This window comes from Echiichthys vipera, assembly GCF_963691815.1.
Source record: "Echiichthys vipera genome assembly, chromosome: 22".
NCBI classification, from domain to species: domain Eukaryota; kingdom Metazoa; phylum Chordata; class Actinopteri; order Perciformes; family Trachinidae; genus Echiichthys; species Echiichthys vipera.
The window spans coordinates 16,799,162-16,815,386 of record NC_139847.1 but is presented as its reverse complement, the minus strand read 5'-3'; the positions used below and the strand labels follow the sequence as shown (position 1 = coordinate 16,815,386).

At 39.1% G+C, this 16,225-nt stretch overlaps 1 protein-coding gene across 1 annotated transcript; it reads right to left on the bottom strand.

Moving 5' to 3' along the window:
* Positions 1 to 8,349: 8,349 nt before the first annotated feature.
* Positions 8,350 to 14,276, bottom strand: LOC310964180 (placenta-specific gene 8 protein-like; the record flags this gene model as incomplete). Its single annotated transcript, XM_083937222.1, has 4 exons — positions 14,176 to 14,276; positions 12,982 to 13,088; positions 12,550 to 12,704; positions 8,350 to 8,529 (listed from the first exon to the last, which is right to left on the bottom strand). Exons 2-4 carry the CDS (start codon positions 13,079 to 13,081, stop codon positions 8,350 to 8,352), a joined length of 435 nt encoding a protein of 144 aa, XP_083793348.1. The 5' UTR covers positions 13,082 to 13,088; positions 14,176 to 14,276.
* Between the last annotated feature and the right edge of the window lie 1,949 nt (positions 14,277 to 16,225).

The window sequence follows — 16,225 nt, the reverse complement described above, 5'->3', positions numbered from 1 at the left end:
ATCATTATTATCATTATTGTTATTATTATTATTATTATTATTATTATTATTGTTATTATTATTATTATTATTATTGTTATTATTATTATTATTATTGTTATTATTATTATTTAGCTTACAGGAGTGTCATCTGTCTCTTGTTGTATTCACTTTCACGGACATTGGATAAAGTTTTGCTCTTCGCACTGGCACCTTTAGCTCGGCCTTGTGCACGTCCCTGATTGGATGACAGTTTTAATTTCTTAAATATTCCCATTTGAATACTCACAGGAAAGTTCAATGCACGGATGTTACAACCTGATTGTTGAGGGAACTTCAGAGAACTGGGGAGAAAGCCAAACTGGGACACAGTCAGGGAGACGGGAGTGGCAGGGAAGGAGAGAAGGAGGAAGCAGCAAGGTCACACAGCGGAGGGAAAATAAAGTGAGCATTGGTGATTACAATAACAGCGCAAGTCACTGTGCAACAGTCATATCAGTGAGCCACAGCCTTCCCCTCCTCTCCTCTGCCACTGTGGGATTATATAAACCTGAGCCAGGGAACAGCACTCAGCTTGAGCTAACAGCAGCCCACAGAGATGAAGACAGCAGCTTGTGGATCAAGAGTTTACAAGTAACAACATAATCAGGACTTATGAGAATTACCCTCAAGAACGTCTTTCAGATAAGAATAAAACACCATAGCATGTCACTCCTACTCGCAGTATCCTGAAGTAGCAACCTTTAAAAGCAGCTTTTAAGTGATCACATGATTAATCACATGTGATCAGAGAGAACATCAGAGAAGCATTTAATGTACATGTTCATTCTGTTAGAAAAGGCAATGCATTTTCTCAGCCTGTATGTCTGAAACCTTGATTTCAAGTAGCATCCCGTACAGACTAGACTAATAGGCGTGGGATTATAGGGAATTGAGTGAAATTATAAAGAAGTCAGACTAGAGTAGGTCCATGAGAGAAAACCGATTTTAAGAAAAGTATTTAAAAAAGTATTTAAAAAAAAAAAATCAATGCCAGCTTTATTCTTTCAAAAATTGGGGGACAAGTGATTTAACATACTTTCAAAAGTGCATTTGACAAGGTTTAGGGTTAGTGAAAAAGAAGCATCTGCAGCTGGTACAATTAAACTATCATATTACATTCAACTATATGCAACAAACTTCACGTAAGATGGTAGGTTGGGGTGTTGGACGGATCAAACAAACATCAAATTACAATGACAAACACACTTATTTGAACCCCACCCACAATCGTTTCCTATCCCTAACTAGGTGGTTCTTTTGCATAAACCTACCCAAATAGTTTTGTTTGAATTTAAGTTCCTCGTGTTTAAAACATTGACCTTCCCAGTGCATTGACGTGTGAGGCGAAAGGGTCCGGCTGAATGTGACGAAATTGGACGAGGACAGGTTGGAGGAGCTCATGTTCGCAAACATTGAATAATCATTCTTCAGATAGATGGCCCTACCCTTTAGAAAAAGAGTATTTTTGAAAACAATCATGAAAATTCGTATATAGATTAAGGACTGAGAAAAAATGAGGGACCCATATTATCATTTATGTTCACATTTTGAATAAGAACTAAAAACAGTCCTACCTGAGAGTGGGACAAAGTGCTATTTCTGAAGCTACACTCCTTCGAACAAACAGTAGAAGATTGATTTTTGGAAGAACCTTAAATCTATTTAATCATGACATCTTTGGCTTTTACCAGGCTCAGAAATAATTGCATGCAGGTAAAATGAGATGTATTACAAGATGCATGTAAAAGCATGCATCATAGTCTGTCTAAAACTATGAATGAATAGTTTTATTTCGGTTAAATTAATTATTTCACATAATAAAAATATAAAATCAGCAATCAAAAAAGGAATAGGCTGAAGCCCAAGGCTTATTTTTGCCTATCCTATACAATCCATTAAGATAAGATAAGCAATGCAAAAAAGAAATAAAAAAAATTAAAATAATTAAAAAAAAACACTTTCCTACATGTTTCAAAGATGTAAAATCCTCTGAAATGATGGTTTCCTTCTCTTAATTTAAAAAACATGTTGAATACAACCAGGAAGGCTTTTATTCCTAACTCGAAACACTATTTCCATTGTTTTTAAATACACAATATTTAAAAAATGTAATGTACAAGACTCAATAAACAACTGGTTTGTAGATTCATGATAACCAGCTTTATTTATAATTCTAATAGTTTTTTTCTGAAGTTTAATTAAAGTCTCTATTTTTGTTTTATATATTCCCCAAACTTCAACATAATATTACATATATGGCATTATTAGTGAACAGTACAATATATGCAATCATTTCTTATTCAACAAATCCCTTGATTTGTAATGAATAGCAATAGATTTAGATCATTTCCATTTAGTTTATTCTATACAGTATGTGGCTTCCAACAAAATCTGTAATCTGTGTCCTCAAAGCAATTTCAGTCAAAAAACAACTGGACTTTCATCCCTTCCCAGGAGATTCAACAATCTTACCTCGAAGAACAACTGTTCACACATGGCCCCGTGTGACCCCAACGACTGTCGTTCAGACTCAATGGAGCACTAACGAAGTCCAAACCAACTTCCCACCAACGACTGTCACTCTAACGACGGTTGTTGGCACTTGGAGCACAAAGGGTTCCAGTGACATCATCGGCCTTGTGAGAGGTTATATACCTGGATCTCACACCAGTTAGTTGGACCAGTCCCAGCCTGGTCAGATGCGTACATGAACTGATGAAGCCTCTTGGATGAGAGGTGAAACGTCTTCCTAGACAAACAACCAGTCCAGTTGTTTTTGACTGAAATTGCTTTGAGGATAACCACGACCTGGATGAATGAGAACATCCACAGGCTTACTGTAATCTGTGATCGCTCAGCTTCCTGTTATTTTAAATCGAAGTTGCGCAAAATATGCATCACTATGAGAATTATGGGCTGGATTTTCCAAATGTTTTGATTTCATTATATTATTTACAGAAACCCTTGTGGACATGGAAAACAGGTGGAATGCATTATGGGATGCTGTCGGCTCCCAGCATGTCCAGCAGGGGGAAACAGAAACACACAAAGCAAAGGAAGCACCAGAAGGCAACCAGAAACAAAGATTTCAGATTTCAGAATACAACTTTCTAAATTGAGCCTTCAAAAGGCCTAAGTTCCCCAGTTTGTTGTTTATTAAGTGTTTATTTCCTGTCAATATATATCACATTTTATCTGGTTGTGCACAGTTTTCTTTGTTTTTTTTTTAACTCAAACTTGTCCTACTCTGATCCGTAACCAGCCCCTCCCTTGTGGGAGCAGGGCCATAAAGATTCGAACTTTATAGCAAATTCCGACCAATTGTAATCAGGACAGACTACAAGGCCAGAAGCTGTATGTGAGTCAGACTTGACGCCATTTGGACTCTCAGCTGCTTGGCCTGGGACTTGTTTCACACTTGACTTAAGTAGTCTTGACTACAGTCCTAGTTTAAAGTAAACTTAGTTTAGACTCAAAGCTCACTTTGGCAATATTTGCAAGCACAGGAGTTGAAATGAAAAACACCTGCTATACTACAGGTAAAGAGACTAACAGACATTTAAATCACACTGCACTGGACAGCGATCAGTCAGCGAGTTTGGTGGGGGCTGGTTACTGATGAAGACATTTGTCGCCATGGTGATCACTCAAATAAGGAAGGCCTGAGAATGAAAACATGTCTTATATTTTTTTTCTCATGAGAGTCTTTCTATATTCATTGCACCTTTTCAAAGTTGACCTCAAGTCCAAATATGTGAACAACGCTCCCGGGACACTCGCTGGTTCTAAAGGTTTCCTTCCTTCAATTGTTCCGTGTCATGATATGGCTCATTTCAGTCCCCATGACAGTGTTCACACCATGTACTCACACAGCATGTGCTATCACTGTGAATCAAAACAACTGTGGAACTCCCTTGCATGCATCATAAGGGTTTACTCCTTTTCCAGTTATACTTTAATTTGACACACTCACCTGATGTTGGAGACCAGTTTGATCAAATGGAGCAAAAGGTTGTATTTAAAGGGTCATATTGTGCTCATTCTCAGATTCATACGTTTATTTTGGGTTTTTATTAACCTTGCTTTTATGTTCAATATATATTTACTGTATAAATTCTAAGGAGCCCTCTTCTGACATACAAAAACACTGGTTTGTTTTTATTTCACACTGCAGGTTGGGAGGCACCCCTGATACCCAAACGAATGTATGTGCACAAGCACTGAAAAAGTGAATTTTTCATATGTTCCTCTTAAAACAGCAAAGATTTGCCTTTCACAGATTTGTATGCCTGGTTTGCGAAGGATAGGAGGACACAGAGATTTCTTGTATTCAACTTGAAACAGGATTTGAGTTTTATTACACTGTGGAGCGGACTCACAAAGTCATTTTTAAATGTAAAAATACTTGAATATGAATGATATGAAAAAGCCCAAGATGGAGGAATTCAGGAACATAAATATGAAAAATATGTAATAAAAATATAAATGTTTAATAATAAATGCATCTACAGGAAAACTTCCCCCAAATAAGAACAATAGTATATTTTAATTGCAATAAAAAGTACAATATAACAAGTCGTACAAGAAAAGTGATCTTGCACACGTTTATGATAAAAGATGTGCAGGAAAATAAGTGTGAGGTGCCATGTTAGCAGTGTATCTAAGAGCTAAATGCTAACATCAGCATGCTAACATTCTCACGGTGACAATGATAACAACCCATGGTAATATTTACTATGTTCACCTTCTTGGTTTAGCATATAAGTATGCTAATATTAGCCAATGAAACTAAACATAAAGTACAGGTGAGGCTGATGGGAATGGCTTCAGTTTTGCACGGGGTCATGAATCAAAAATTGATTGTGACCTGATGATGAATGGATAACAAAATGATTTATCCTGAATGGGGTGTGAATGGGGGTATTAGCTTTCATGACAATTAATTTATTCATTTCAATAAAAAACAAAAATGTCAACCTTATGGTGGCGCTGGAGAACAAGTCAGAGGTTCATCAAAGTCAGTAGGATTCATCCTCTTGGGATCATGAAGTTCTGTACCAAATTTCCATTCAGAAGTTGTTGAAATATCTCAATGTGGACCAAAGTAGTGGACTGGCGGCCAACAGTTCAGCAGTACCATCCCTAGACTCACGCTGCTGACATGGCTAAAAATGTTAAAAAATGCTAATGTTTACATAAAAAGCTGTGTTTCATGCCTTCTTTGGACTTTCATATAACAAGTTAATAACAACCGATACTGGACCAGGCAGTCAAAGCAACAATCAAACATCCACATTGGAAAAGGCAAAGAGAAGAAAAAAAACATATCCCCAGTTAAAATTAAAAGACATCTGTGTGGAATGTCAGTAACAGTCGTAGAGGCCAAGTGTCACAGTGCTTATCTTGTCTCTGTCTTCGGGTGATGCAACATTTATGAACCTCATTTGCTGATCTTTCACCAGCTGCTCAATGACATTCCTCAGGGGCAGACATGCTTGAAACAGATCACAAATCAGCTACTTGGACTGATTCCCAACAGCTAACCATGAAAAGAAACCGCGCATTGTGCCGATGACGTTAGTTAATGGCGATGCACTGACAAATTCAGCATTTGGATCTTATCAGGGCACTTTACATGATGAAGGTAATAGGAGACATCCTTGTTTTGATCTCTCTTGCTATTTGACACCAAGTGCAGGGCCCGCAGCAGCATGAGTACACGCAGTCATTGCAAATTGAATCCTGTGAAGGCAGAGACACAGTTAAGGGCAAACAAATGCTTTCAAATGGTCCATGATCACAAATACTGTTTTACAAGGAATACATTTAGTTGCATTAAACTACAGCTACCATACAACACAGCTTCATTTTTGGCAAGAAACATCAACCTGAACAAAGGAACACAGTGTACTGTAACCCACTTTACTGCATGAATTGCTGGATGTTGTGTAGGAACGTGAATACACACTGTGACAAAAGGCTAAACGGGTTTAAGACTGACCACAGATCAGATAAACACTAAAGGCAACAGTGACTTATATGCTGGTGCGTGTAAGTACTGACGCTGTTACATTTTATGTCCACCAGGTTAGGATAGCATAGCATCTGTACCTCAATGCCATATCGTTGGCGTACTGACACCCTGAGGGCTATGGTCATAGGAGGGATGATTCCAAAAGCGTCCAGCAGAGGTAAACACAGACACTCCCCGGCCTCATGTGCTGTCTTACAGGTGAAGCAGGGAAGACACCAAAATGCCAAGCAACCTGAAAAAAGTCAGTGTCATATCTAAATATCATTTCTTAAACTGTTTTCTGAAAGTCGTACACACTCTAAACAAGTCCAAATGTTTCAGTGCTGCGGTTTTGAGATTTGATATCTCATATTATCTGACTGAAACTGCTGCTGATTTATCATATGGAGCATCAAGAGGGGTTTTAAACAGGAATTCCCAAATGTGTTGCCACTGATCTCGAATCGGCTGTCTGCTGGATTATAAACCCAGATCAGTCTGATGATCCACATGTTTTCAGCTTCATGCGCGAAAGATGGACATGACGAGTCCTTGTCTTAACAGGTGTGCTATCAATTGCACCTCTTTATGACCCGGTGTAAAATATGTCTATAAGTCGAATGGCATAATTACAAAGTACTTACACTGGGGAAGGTCCTCACAGCAGTCACAGATGCCAGAGGTCCATTGGTTGGATGTTGTGGTCCTGATGTAGGGCCTGGGCTGGGTCACCACCATATTTTGAGACATGACTTTAGCTTCTGAAAAAAACACATTTCGACAAAACCTTTGCTGTATGTAAGCAGTCGAGATTAAAATGAAGGCCAAGTTCAAAAATGGGAACTTGGCCAGACAAACTCAGAGTTCATTTTCAATTTGCATTAGGCGTTATCAACAGTAGCTTGGAAATCAGACAACTGATTTATTAACATAAGATTAAGATTGTATATGTTTGAACAGTTCAGTGGTTTCTGAACTTGCATTTGTCTTATAATTGTAATATTTTTAAGTTTCTTTTCCAAATGAGGGATCCAATGAGCAGTGTCGTGTTTTAGATCCTGGTTATGTCACAAATGTGACATGTATTTAACAATGGATTGTCTTACCTTACTGTGAGCAGAGTGAAGTGAAGTGATGGATTTGCAGGGCAGTGGGGCATCTTATAGACCTGCTGCAGAGCAGTGAACGTGACAGGACAACACAGGATGCATGTCACTGACTGGTCTGTCCAGTCTGACTTGAGTAAACTCCTTTGACAGTCAGACATCAGGCTATCTGACCATCACGCATCCTTTTAAATCTCAGACGTCATCGTGCACATTGCATCGTATTAACTGTAGCTCCGTTCTTAGACAGAGGTATGTGATAAGAACAAAAGAGAATGTCTTGTACTTGCACTATGCTTACACTGACATGTAGCCTTTGTTTGAAATGTTTAGTATTCAAATCAGTTGCTAAGTGTGTGTGTGTGTGTGTGTGTGTGTGTGTGTAGCGTGTGTTTTCTCATTGGTCAATGTGTCTGCTTGCAATAAAGACACTTACTTGATCCCCTTAAATTATTTTTTTTCTGTTATTTTTTATTCCTCCTCTCTTTCTGCAAGAAGTTGAGCTAGTACGCTCAAATGACAGTCACAAACTATGTCAAGTCAAAAAGGAAGATTCATTTTAGACATTTCACGTTTTATTTTCAAAATGCTGCATTACTAGTTCAATTTACAATTTTATTTCTACGATTACGCTTTTTGGGCCCTAAACAGTTATTTCTTTTTATCAAAAACCATCTTAGAGGGGTACCATTGTCGAAAAAAATGACAAATGTCCCCAACTAGATACTGCTTTCACTGGGCAATACGGTTGGAAATCAATGGTTTAATCCGTATCAATAAATTGCATTTAAAAATGGAATACATATTTACTTACAAAATCTTAAAAATGACCTATTAACTAGCTGTCAGATATATGCGGAATAGAAAGATACAGAAGCATACAATTGCAATACCCAAGTGTAGCAGAAGATCTTTAATATTGTACTTTAGTACATTACTTGAGTAAATCTACTTTACTTTTACACGTTACTTCCCACCACTGGAGGAATATAAGACAGCATGTTTATTCTGCTTCTCAATCAGCTTTTATCATTCGTCTTTCACTTCATCGTGGGACAAAGTGAACATTCCTCTCCGTGGGACAGACTGTGTCCCTGCTTAATTCTCTGAGGTAGCAGGGAGTGGCTTCAGTTCAGACAAAGTGTGATTAAATCGACTCCTGCACACTGGAGGGCAGGCTGCAGCAGAGGACAAGAGTGCTGCGTGTGTCTAGACCAAGTGCGCCCCCTGCAGGGAGGTCAGAGCAGTGTATCTGGCTGAGGAGAAAGAGGAGGAGGAGGAGGAGGAGGAGGCGTGGGATGCTGCTCTTCTCTTCAGCTCTCTGGCGATCTGGAGCCAAGATAGCGGATAGCAGCAGCATCCGTACAGGCAGTCGCTCCACACACTCCCCTGTAAGACACAGAGAGAAAGAGAGAGGCCTGAACACAGGTGGGAGGCTCGAACAAAAGGTGAACATTTGCATATTGGTGCAAAAAAAAGGCCTTTTTACTGATGAAAATAGCAGTGTTTTATTTACCTGTTGTACTCGGATATGAGTCTGCAATTAACAAGTTAGTTTGAGAAGAAAATAGTTTTATCACATTCCTTTTTGTTTCACGTCTTTGTTTTTTACGGCTATTACGGATGTTAATAGATGAAGTATTTGTCAGTGTAACAGTAATAATCGTGCTCTTCTGTTTCAGTAAATATCCTCCCTCTGAGGACAGTGAGTTTCTTGAAGCCAAGTCTTCGCTCGTAGCAACAGCAGCCAGAATCAGGAGCTTGTCAGTAATGTCAAGATGGAAATGTTGGTGGGTGAGATTTGATAAATCAATAAAGTCTGAGAAAGCAGCAGCTCCCGTTGTTCCACGTGCAGCCTGAGCATGTGAGCTCTCCTTCATTACTCTGAGTCAGCACAAACCAAATGACCGCCTTCTGTCACCTTTGATTTCTTACGGTTACTTCTTCACTGTCAAGTCCAAACATTATTTTTTCACGATTTGACGTCCTCAAAAGACATCGTTCTTAGTTGTAGCTTGGTCATAATGCGTTTGTGAACTTTATCAACAGGATAGTCATGGAGCATGACACATACAGTAGGTAACACCAACTACGTTACAATCTGTGCATTTGATGTTGGAGGTGACAAAACCAGCAAAATAGTCTCTCTACCCAGAAGCATCTTTACAGGTCTGAGCATTTGAATGCACCTTTTTGATTCTGATACAACTATAAGTGCTGATAAGCAGCCGCGCGAGAGCAAAAACAATCTTTATTCTACACAATTTACACACTTGTCTTTCCTGAGCAACAGACCTGGGTTCTTCTCAGTACACTCATTTACTGGGCTGCCTTCCTCGTGAATTCAATGTAGGAGGGTGACATTAACAACTGAAATTATCACTACGCCTCCCCAAACATACAGGTCTGAACGCAACATGCAACACAGGGATTTAAAGTTTTTATACTGGTACAATCAAACCACAATAAAAACAGAAACGGAAAGAAAATGCATTGCCTCGATTAAAAGTTTGGATTGATATTGTTGCAACGATTGATGGTCTGTATAGTGATTTAAGATCGCCTGATAGGCCTCCGCAAAATAAAGTACTATACAAAGAAAAACACAATCCCAGCATGAATTTAACAAAGGCAACATAGAATTAAAAAGAGCTGAAGAGATGAAGTCATCATATTACAGAATAAGTCAAGTCAACAGTAGCAAAACTATAAAGATGTAATGTTACCATGTTCACCGTCTTAGTTTAGCATGCTAACAATACTAGCACTAAACACAAAATAAAGCTGGGGCTGATGGGATATCTTTAGTCTTGCAGGTGTAGATTGCTGCAGGTTTGATGAGGTATTTTTTGTTTCTGATAGTTTTGTTTGTTCCCTCGGCAAAAAGTCAATGGGATTTTTGATTATTGTAAATAAAAAAATAAAAATAAAAAAAGCTCAAACAAAAGATTATGATAATTGCATGTTTTGTTCAGCAAGATAATCTTAACTTAATTAACTCCCCATTTATGATTGGTGAAGCATAAAGCAATTGCCAGCAGTAAAAAGCTAATGTTTGGCTCTAAACCAACTTCTACCTTCCAACTCATTTCACTTTTATGGTGGAATGGATAATGTGTGTTATCTCAGAATCTCTTGAGTCTGTGTTAACCCCAGATTTATATTTTTAAGGCATTTAATAAATAAAAACATTTTAAAAACCCATTGATTTGATGAGACGAAGGAATCAGAAGTGCTAACTCATTTTTGGGTTGTAGGACTCATCCCTGCAGCACTCTATTTGGTTAAAACTGTGACCTAATGATGAGGTTGGATTAAACTTAAGGGATCACCAAATTTAGGTCGGTCATCTCAAGGGGAACATGCATGTCTATACTGAATTTCACAGCAATCCATCCAGTAGTTGGTGAGGCTTGAGGTAAAGTCGGGAGATCATTTGGGATTCTGGGGACCACAAATGTCTGTTGAGGATGTTATGGCGGTCTAATGGTTGTTGTCTGGATCCAAAAAGTAGGCCGACCAGCCAACGCTGCCATCCCTAGAGCAAACGTTTTGAGAAATAATAAAACTGTATGCAGAACTCTTAATGCATATCCATATGGCTGAAGTAATCTGTCTGAATCTACAGTCTGATTCTCCCGAAACACTGTTACAGCATTGTCTCCTTCCACCCATTAGAGAGTTTGCTTTACTAACAGCCTACATGCTGGGACTTGTTTCCATAAGAACTTCTGGCACCTTCCTAGCTCGTGCTCTGCAGTATTGACAGCGATCCACGGCCCACTCCACCTCCAGAGAAGCCAACATTACCAACCACCTCCTTCTCTCTGATGGCAGCGCTCCAGCTTCTGCCTGCCTGGCCTCCAACCACTCCCACCTCCTCCTGCCTTATCTCTCCTTCTCTTCACTGTCCCAGAAACATCCGGCTCCGCTTATCCAACATCAGACTCACAGCTTGGCCCCGGTATGGGTTGTTTGCACGTCGAACATCTGTGTTTCGCACTGGATGTGTGCACCGATCAGTGACCTGATGTGTGTTGAGATCTGTAGTCATGCACGCAGGTGTGTGGTGTGTTTAGTGTGGACCAACAGCACTGCAGTGAAGCAGTGGGTGGGTAGCCTGGGCAGCTTAAAGGCACTAACAGATTGTTGTTTATTCATTAAGTTATTTATGGTTTTAGTGCAGATTTATTCATTTATTAAACACATCCTGATCTCACTGCATACATCTAAGTCATCAGTGAAACATCTCCATCTTCCCAGAAATCATAATCACCCACAACTCCTGCAGCTCTGTGTAATTGAGCTGGGGACACAGTGTGGTACGCAATCAGCTGCATTGTTCAAGCTACATCACAACTGCTAAACTAAACCACTAAACTTGACTGAAAGAATTTAATCACAAATTTACCCCCCCCCCCCCCAAAAAAAGTAAGCTATCACATGTTAGCTGTGAAAGATGTGAAACCACTTACTATAGGTAACAGGCCTCTGTGAGAGACCTAAGCCTGTAAGCATCTCTAATATTTCCCAAATATTAGACAACAAATTTCCAAAAATGGAAGTCAAATGAAGACAACGTGAATATTCCAAGATGCATAACACTTCACAAGAACATACTGCCCTCTTAAGGCACATTTATGGTTAACTTTAGACACGGACAGGCATTTGTGCATTTTCTAAGCTTACGGATACGAGCAAATGGAGCAGTACCTCCAGAAATTGTGGGGGCAGTGTAGGCAATAGTTAGATATGACAAGATATGACTATAGGACATGGAAAAGACATCTAAAATTTGAAATGGTGGAATCAAATAGTTGTTGTGTTGTGTCTAGATGGTAACCCAAGATTTGCAAGAGTCTTGCGAGGTGGTTGAAGTTAGGCATATAAACCTCAAGTGGTTAAAGTTAGTATGGGTCTTAAGAACCGAGGCTAAATGAGACTTTTACTTGTTGTTGAAATGTGCTGTTTTACAGTATGTTAAAAGGAAACATACAAATAGGTGATCAATGAAAGGAAATACTTGAATAAATGGGTGTTTAAAACTAACCAAATCAGATGCTTTCATACAAGAGTGGTTTGGTGAGAATGCAATGATGCTGGCCTTCACACTCACTAGATCTCAACCCATTGAATTCCTTTAAAAAAACAATAGAACAATATTTGATGTTGGGATAGCTCACAGTACACATTCTAATCAGATGGGTGCTCATATTGTAGACCTAAATCAATGCAATTTGGTTCATGGACAATTTCTATCAATTATTATTCAAACAAGATAGCAACATCCTCAAACTGTTGAGTTTTGAGGCAGCACAATTTTGTTAAATTCTTCTTTGAATATCATAACACAGCATAGTCTCAATCGAGACAACCCACAACATGTGAAATAATATAAGATGTTTTTACCTGTATGCCGTATCGTTCCCTGACAGTCGCCCTCATGGCGAGAGAGGCCGGGGAAACGCAACCGATGCAGTCCAGCAGAGGCAGGCAGGGGCAGGCCCCCACTGCACTGGTAACCTTACAGGTAAACACTGGGAGGCAGCACAGGGCAAAGCAACCTGCACACACACACACACACACACACACACACACACACACACACACACACACACACACACACACACACACACACACACACACACACACACGCACACACACACACACACACACACACACACACACACACACACACACACACACATAAACACACACACACATACACACAAAAACATGATACTGTATATTTCATCCTGCTTAATTTTTTTGAATTCAGCAGAGGAGGTCAGATATACTATAAACCTCATCATACATTCTGTATTATTGTTGGACACTTACAGTCTCCCACGTCTTTATAGCACTCACACAGGCCAGTACTCCATTGACCTGCTCCTGGGACCCTGCTCACCGGCTGGACCCGAACCACCTGTCGAGACATGGCTCAGCTGGCCATTCACCACCAGGAGAGGTGAGGTTACGTTATGGTTTTGATGCTCTTCATACTGTATGTTCAAATACTGTATGTCCGGCCTCTCTCGCCATGAGGGCAGAGGCCTTATCCCCTCAGCATGAGACAATGTATGTCTTCCATGCACCCTTGACTGTATAAAACACTATAAAATGTAATGATTCAGATCAGCATTTGTGTGGTTATATTTAGATAACCACAAAGTCTTTTTAATTAAATAAAGATTGTGCAGTGATAGAAGAAGTTACTTGGGTTTAACAGTAATACCATCGTTTCAGAACACTGATTGACAAAATGTAACTTAAATAAAAATAAAGAATTAGTTCATATGTACCTAAAGTATCAAAAGTATGTGTATGTCAGTGTTAAAAACACTGTATTCTGAAATTACTTTGAACTGTTTTACATACGGTTGGGTAGTTTTATTAAGTGAAATGTAAGGAGGTAGAAGAGTAAAGGTACATAACACTGATATATATGAGTAAAGTACAAAAAAACTCAAGATTGTACAATAGTACAAAAAGCACAGCCTTAGTAAATGTACTATAATCTGCCTCTGATATTGTTTGATGTCAACATTTCCTGAATCTAAGAAACACCTATGTTTCCGCCAATTCTATCAAAACAAAAAGTATTAAATATGACTAATATGAGACTGAGATGCTATCTGATCTACTAGTTTGCATCCAAAGGAAACTTATTTGACTCCAGTTGCTAGCCAGTTTATCACCTCTACACATTAACCAATTAGAAAAAAGAGGATACAAAGCAGCACACTCTGTATCTGTGACCCATTAATCTGACCACAGTCAACATCCACAGGAAACCATTAGCTCAGTTAAAGGATAAGCTCAACAAACCAGTGAGCTGCAGAACAAACGTCCACGCCCCTCACTCAGCGAGGGTTAAACACGGCTGTCTGTCTCCTGACCTGAGTTATTCTTTAGCTTTGCTCTGCTCACTTTCTCTGGTACATGTGTGGCTCAGAGCCAGCCAGCTGTACTCTGAAGAATGATTCACATAACTGTAACCAGGCGTTCTATGAGAAAGAATAGATGACTTACCTGTCAGGGTTTAGTTATCAAAATCACAGGGTAAACCAGCTACTGGGAACAGTTTTGTTATCTACCGTGTGGCTTTTCTCTCTTTCTGTCTTCTCACTTTGACTTTCACATGTGTGTGCTCTTCGCTTGACTGCAGTGTTTTGGTGTAAATATGAAAGTGCCAGATAAGGTGGGTAAACAGCTGACCGTGCTCCCATGACAGTTAACTCCGCTGAGCTGCAGTGTTTTGACAGTTTATTCAGACCTCAGTAAGAGATTAACGCATGTCTAAGAGGATAGACACAGTTCACTGATCAGTGTTATGTTGGTTATTTTCTACTTTATAGCAGTTATTGCCCCACGGAGAAGAATAACACATTAGTTTGAGAGTTACACCACTGGACTCTCTTGATCTGTAACAGTTGAGTAAGAGGCTCGAGAATTCACAAAATGTCATCACAGAGCACCATAGACTATCGTATCATATAATTGAGAGTAAATTAAAAAAAATAATTACCAAGATCGTCAAACGTTTGTGAAAAAGTGAGTTATGTTGTTCATTTAAATGTCTCAGTGAAAAATGCATCAAATCAAATGAGAAGCAGGCCATGGAATTTCACCCTACCATGAAAAGTGCTTTACTGTGATATCTGATTGCTCATTGTCCTGACAGAAGTGAGTGAAACAGGAAAGGCCGGTGGTGTGAATCCCACCCCTATCAGGCAAAACCTGTCTCAGCTTCCATAAGGGCTCCTGCTGACACACACGATCACGCAGGATTAACAAAGGTGACATTCATGCTGGGTAAGAAAGTAGCATATCCACCCAGAAATGAAGAACCTGGTCATTCACAGATGGTGCCACAATCCTTTTTTACATTACTGTAAGAGGATAATAAATAAATTAGGGATTTATCATTAAATGATATATATTAAAAAGAACTGGCAAAGGAAAAAAAACAAGAACTATATCAGAACTGTATGTGATATTATGCATCCATCTGAATTCAGTAAAGAAAGCTTTAAGGCAATAGTTCTCTTATTCTGGGAAATAATCACTTTTTTCACAAGATGAGAAGATTGATACCGCTCTCACATGTCTGGTAAATACGTAGCTAGCAGCCGGTTAGCTTAGCTTAGCTTAGCATAAAGACAGTAATGGGGGAAACAGTTAGCTTAAGAGGCAGTCTGGCACATAACCCCCATTAAAACAGTCCTTTGTTATTAAACTTTTTTTTGTTTTTTATAAATACAATATAACATGCTAATTTTGAGCCAGATGGTCATCCCTATGGTCCCACGGTCCTATGTTCCCCGGTCACATAAGACTATACCTCCGCTGATTTAATTAATCGTTGTGTTAGGTTTTAGCGTGAAGTGCGGGCCCAAGATAGGTTAGGGGTTAGGGGTTAGGAGTTAGGGGTTAAGGGTTACGGTCAGGGATAGGGGGTAGTGTTAGGGTCTACATGGCCCTATTTGCAGCTGAATTCGGCAATGCTAGTGGAAAACATACACAAAACAACATAGTACCTTTTTGGGGAAAAGCGGAACAACCTTTTTTTTTTTTTTTTAAATAATCATAACCATAATCCCCAGTCACATACAAAGCACAAAGCGGGGAACAAAGTAATGCTCCTGAGCCAGGCTAGCTGTCTAGCTGAGCTAACCAAAGGCTGACTGTGGGTTCATATTCACTGAACAGACATGATTGGAATCAATCTTTCCATCTTACTCTCAGCAAAAAAAAAGGCATGTTTTCCAAAATGGCATACTTTTGCTGAACTCCACTAACATTCAAACATACAGAAACACAGACAAAAACTAAGTCTCTCTAGTAGAAAATGTCTTTATTTACAATGTATAAAAGGTCATAGACATCTCTTCTATAATAGATTGATTGTTCCGTGGGGGAAATATGTTTTCACAGTCTATAACATGAAGATGGGAAATATACACAGACAAATACATCAACAGATACATAAATCCAGGTATATAGACACATATGAACACTAGGATACAAGGATGATATGATGCGTAATGTGATGTAATTTCATGTCATGTTATATCAAGTT